The sequence below is a fragment of the Myxine glutinosa genome, chromosome 7 (assembly GCF_964187855.1).
Source record: "Myxine glutinosa chromosome 7, kmMyxGlut1.1, whole genome shotgun sequence".
NCBI classification, from domain to species: Eukaryota; Metazoa; Chordata; class Myxini; order Myxiniformes; family Myxinidae; genus Myxine; species Myxine glutinosa.
Window position 1 is genome coordinate 97,052,023 of NC_136267.1, and position 6,000 is coordinate 97,058,022.

The 6,000-nt window shown below is 38.4% G+C and overlaps 1 protein-coding gene across 1 annotated transcript in view; it reads left to right on the top strand.

Moving 5' to 3' along the window:
• LOC144893076 (uncharacterized) overlaps positions 1-5,035 on the top strand; it is a 46,769-nt gene extending 41,734 nt beyond the window's left edge. The window contains exon 3 of the mRNA XM_078782706.1: positions 5,027-5,035. Within this exon, the coding sequence (XP_078638832.1) occupies positions 5,027-5,035 (9 nt within the window). The remainder of the gene's footprint in view (positions 1-5,026) is intronic.
• The last annotated feature ends 965 nt before the right edge of the window (positions 5,036-6,000 follow it).

A 6,000-nucleotide genomic window follows, 5' to 3' on the forward strand; every position in this document is an offset into this window, starting at 1 on the left:
GCACTTGTGTTAGTGTTGAAAAACCACTTTTCGCACTTGTGTTAGTGTTGAAAAACCACTTTTCGCACTTGTGTTAGTGTTGAAAAACCACTTTTCGCACTTGTGTTGGTGCAGGAAACCACTTTTGCACTTGTATTAGTGTGGAAAAACCACTTTTCGCACTTGTGTTAGTGTTGAAAAACCACTTTTCGCACTTGTGTTGGTGCAGGAAACCACTTTTGCACTTGTATTAGTGTGGAAAACCACTTTTCGCACTTGTGTTAGTGTTGAAAAACCACTTTTCGCACTTGTGTTGGTGTTGAAAAACCACTTTTCGCACTTGTGTTAGTGTTGAAAAACCACTTTTCGCACTTGTGTTGGTGCAGGAAATCACTTTTGCACTTGTATTAGTGTGGAAAAACCACTTTTCACACTTGTGTTAGTGTTGAAAAACCACTTTTCGCACTTGTGTTAGTGTTGAAAAACCACTTTTCCCACTTGTGTTGGTGCAGGAAACCACTTTTGCACTTGTATTAGTGTGGAAAAAACACTTTTTGCACTTGTGATAGTGTTGAAAAACCACTTTTCACACTTGTGTTAGTGTTGAAAAACCACTTTTCACACTTGTGTTAGTGTTGAAAAACCACTTTTCGCACTTGTGTTGGTGCAGGAAACCACTTTTGCACTTGTATTAGTGTGGAAAAAACACTTTTTGCACTTGTAATAGTGTTGAAAAACCACTTTTCGCACTTGTGTTAGTGTTGAAAAACCACTTTTCGCACTTGGGTTAGTGTTGAAAAACCACTTTTCGCACTTGTGTTAGTGTTGAAAAACCACTTTTCGCACTTGTGTTAGTGTTGAAAAACCACTTTTCGCACTTGTGCTGGTGCAGGAAACCACATTAGCACTTGTATTAGTGTTGAAAAACCACTTTTTGCACTTGTGTTAGTGTTGAAAAACCACTTTTCCCACTTGTGTTGGTGCAGGAAACCACTTTTGCACTTGTATTAGTGTGGAAAAACACTTTTTGCACTTGTGATAGTGTTGAAAAACAACTTTTCGCACTTGGGTTAGTGTTGAAAAACCACTTTTCGCACTTGTGTTAGTGTTGAAAAACCACTTTTCGCACTTGTGTTGGTGCAGGAAACCACTTTTGCACTTGTATTAGTGTGGAAAAACCACTTTTCGCACTTGTGTTAGTGTTGAAAAACCACTTTTCGCACTTGTGTTGGTGCAGGAAACCACTTTTACACTTGTGTGGAAAACCACTTTTCGCACTTGTGTTAGTGTTGAAAAACCACTTTTCGCACTTGTGTTAGTGTTGAAAAACCACTTTTTGCACTTGTGTTAGTGTTGAAAAACCACTTTTCGCACTTGTGTTTGTGTTGAAAAACCACTTTTCGCACTTGTGTTAGTGTTGAAAAACCACTTTTCGCACTTGTGTTAGTGTTGAAAAACCACTTTTCGCACTTGTATTAGTGTGGAAAAAACACTTGTTTGCACTTGTGATAGTGTTGAAAAACCACTTTTCGCACTTGTGTTAGTGTTGAAAAACCACTTTTCGCACTTGTGTTGGTGCAGGAAACCACTTTTACACTTGTATTAGTGTGGAAAAAACACTTTTTGCACTTGTGATAGTGTTGAAAAATCACATTTCGCACTTGTGTTAGTGTTGAAAACCCATTTTTTGCACTTGTGTTGGTGCAGGAAACCACTTTTGCACTTGTATTAGTGTGGAAAAACCACTTTTCGCACTTGTGTTAGTGTTGAAAAACCACTTTTCGCACTTGTGTTAGTGTTGAAAAACCACTTTTCGCACTTGTGTTAGTGTTGAAAAACCACTTTTCGCACTTGTGTTGGTGCAGGAAACCACTTTTGCACTTGTAATAGTGTGGAAAAACCACTTTTCACACTTGTGTTAGTGTTGAAAAACCACTTTTCGCACTTGTGTTGGTGCAGGAAACCACTTTTGCACTTGTATTAGTGTGGAAAAACCACTTTTCACACTTGTGTTAGTGTTGAAAAACCACTTTTCGCACTTGTGTTAGTGTTGAAAAACCACTTTTCCCACTTGTGTTGGTGCAGGAAACCACTTTTGCACTTGTATTAGTGTGGAAAAAACACTTTTTGCACTTGTGATAGTGTTGAAAAACCACTTTTCACACTTGTGTTAGTGTTGAAAAACCACTTTTCACACTTGTGTTAGTGTTGAAAAACCACTTTTCGCACTTGTGTTGGTGCAGGAAACCACTTTTGCACTTGTATTAGTGTGGAAAAAACACTTTTTGCACTTGTGATAGTGTTGAAAAACCACTTTTCGCACTTGTGTTAGTGTTGAAAAACCACTTTTCGCACTTGTGTTGGTGCAGGAAACCACTTTTGCACTTGTATTAGTGTGGAAAACCCACTTTTCACACTTGTGTTAGTGTTGAAAAACGACTTTTCGCACTTGTGTTAGTGTTGAAAAACCACTTTTCCCACTTGTGTTGGTGCAGGAAACCACTTTTGCACTTGTATTAGTGTGGAAAAAACACTTTTTGCACTTGTGATAGTGTTGAAAAACCACTTTTCGCACTTGTATTAGTGTGGAAAAACCACTTTTCGCACTTGTGTTAGTGTTGAAAAACCACTTTTTGCACTTGTGTTGGTGCAGGAAACCACTGCTGCACTTGTATTAGTGTGGAAAAAACACTTTTTGCACTTGTGATAGTGTTGAAAAACCACTTTTTGCACTTGTGTTAGTGTTGAAAAACTACTTTTCGCACTTGTGTTAGTGTTGAAAAACTACTTTTCGCACTTGTGTTAGTGTTGAAAAACCACTTTTCGCAGTTGTGTTAGTGTTGAAAAACCACTTTTCGCACTTCTGTTAGTGTTGAAAAACCACTTTTCACACTTGTGTTAGTGTTGAAAAACCACTTTTCGCACTTGTGTTGGTGTTGAAAAACCACTTTTCGCACTTGTGTTAGTGTTGAAAAACCACTTTTCACACTTGTGTTAGTGTTGAAAAACCACTTTTCGCACTTGTGTTGCTGCAGGAAACCACTTTTGCACTTGTATTAGTGTGGAAAAAACACTTTTTGCACTTGTGATAGTGTTGAAAAACCACTTTTCACACTTATGTTAGTGTTGAAAAACCACTTTTCACACTTGTGTTAGTGTTGAAAAACCACTTTTCGCACTTATGTTGGTGCAGGAAACCACTTTTGCACTTGTATTAGCGTGGAAAAAACACTTTTTGCACTTGTGATAGTGTTGAAAAACCACTTTTCGCACTTGTGTTAGTGTTGAAAAACCACTTTTCGTACTTGTGTTAGTGTTGAAAAACCACTTTTCGCACTTGTGTTAGTGTTGAAAAACCACTTTTCGCACTTGTATTAGTGTGGAAAAAACACTTTTTGCACTTGTGATAGTGTTGAAAAACCACATTTCGTACTTGTGTTAGTGTTGAAAAACCATTTTTCGCACTTGTGTTGGTGCAGGAAACCACTTTTGCACTTGTATTAGTGTGGAAAAACCACTTTTCGCACTTGTGTTAGTGTTGAAAAACCACTTTTCGCACTTATGTTGGTGCAGGAAACCACTTTTGCACTTGTATTAGTGTGGAAAAAACACTTTTTGCACTTGTGATAGTGTTGAAAAACCACTTTTCGCACTTGTGTTAGGGTTGAAAAAGCACTTTTCGCACTTGTATTAGTGTGGAAAAACCACTTTTCGCACTTGTGTTAGTGTTGAAAAACCACTTTTGGCACTTATGTTGGTGCAGGAAACCACTTTTGCACTTGTATTAGTGTGGAAAAAACACTTTTTGCACTTGTGATAGTGTTGAAAAACCACTTTTCGCACTTGTGTTAGTGTTGAAAAACCACTTTTCGCACTTGTGTTAGTGTTGAAAAACCACTTTTTGCACTTGTGTTAGTGTTGAAAAACCACTTTTCGCACTTGTGTTAGTGTTGAAAAACCACTTTTCGCAGTTGTGTTAGTGTTGAAAACCCACTTTTCGCACTTGTGTTAGTGTTGAAAAACCACTTTTCGCACGTGTGTTGGTGCAGGAAACCACTTTTGCACTTGTATTAGTGTGGAAAAGACACTTTTTGCACTTGTGATAGTGTTGAAAAACCACTTTTCGCACTTGTGTTAGTGTTGAAAAACCACTTTTCGCACTTGTGTTAGTGTTGAAAAACCACTTTTCGCACGTGTGTTGGTGCAGGAAACCACTTTTCCACTTGTATTACTGTGGAAAAACCACTTTTCGCACTTGTGTTGGTGCAGGAAACCACTTTTCCACTTGTATTACTGTGGAAAAACCACTTTTCGCACTTGTGTTAGTGTTGAAAAACACTTTTCGCACTTGTTAGTGTTGAAAAACCACTTTTCGCACTTGTGTTGGTGCAGGAAACCACTTTTGCACTTGTATTAGTGTGGAAAAACCACTTTTCGCACTTATGTTGGTGCAGGAAACCACTTTTGCACTTGTGTTCGTGTTGAAAAACCACTTTTCGCACTTGTGTTAGTGTTGAAAAACCACTTTTCGCACTTGTGTTCGTGTTGAAAAACCACTTTTCACACTTGTGTTCGTGTTGAAAAACCACTTTTCGCACTTGTGTTAGTGTTGAAAAACCACTTTTCGCACTTGTTTGTGTTAGTGTTGAAAAACCACTTTTCGCACTTGTGTTGGTGTTGAAAAACCACTTTTCGCACTTGTGTTAGTGTTGAAAAACCACTCTTGCAAAAACTAAATTTTGTTAATGGGGAAAAATAAAATTAGGCATTGTATACATACCTGCCTAGTTATACACTAGCTATACGCTAAGAGCAAGGCTTCTTCCAAAGTTGCAATTGGCCTATTGGTGGCCTCTCTGATCAGTCTCCTCCTTGCTTGATCATCCAGTTTTGAGGGACGGCCTGATCTAGACAGGGCCTTGGTGATACCATATGCCTTCCACTTCTTAATGATTGTCTTGACTGTGCTCGAAGGTATATTCAAGGCCTTTGAAATATTTTTATACACATCCCCTGATCTGTACCTTTCCACAACTTTATCCCATAGGTCTTTTGAAAGCTCATTGGTGTTCATGTTTTTAATGGCCTGAGACTTTGTTATTAATAAAAAAAGGTGAAAAAAACCCCATCAAAACATCAAACTTGAAATCAAAGCCATAATCGAAACAAAATAAATAACAAAAAAATCAAGAGCAATAATAAAACAAGTAAATGAATAATAAATAAAAAACAATATTCAAACAATAAAAAGAGCAGAGATTCCAAACCCTCGCCAGGATGTATTTTCAGTGGTTTTTAAGGCTTTTGTGTTAAAACAAATATGGCGGCCGAACCACGTGACCGATGACGTCATCATTATGTTTTTTTTTATAAACGAATTTATTCCTAGATTATGCTCAAGAAATTTCATCTTGTTCAGATGAAGTTTTGTACTTGTCAAATTATGACGTCATAATGGAGGCACCTATGACATCATCATTAACATATGTTATTCCCTATGGAGAGTTCTTTACAATGAGCCATGTCTCAATTTTTTCTATTCAGCGCTTTCAGAAATATAGAGGTGCAAATTCCTTTGGTTTTTCCAAGATGGCGCCCATACCACATGACCTATGACGTCATAATTATTTTTTTAAATGCTATAGGAGGAGGTGCACTTGTGGTGAAAATGTCTTGGCGGACTAGCGGTGGCAGAGAAAATCATATTTATTCTGTGTGGACAAACAGACAGACAAACGGGCTCAAATGAAATACCCGAGATTAATCAGGTGTCACCTAGCATCCAATGATTTAAACTTAAAGTGAAGGGGGAGATTTGAGAGGCTTCTGCAGAGGGTAGGATTCTGCTTCAACGAAGGCTCTGGCGAGGGTAATAACCGAAAGTTCACCACAAGTTAATTTCATCCAAGAGTACCAAAATCCAAAAGTTCAGCCCTTCCAATGTTTAGCCACAGCCCCCCCCCCCCCCCCCCCCCCAAACTGTTCCCACTCCAAGGGCTGGGGTCCAGGCAGCATCCTCGT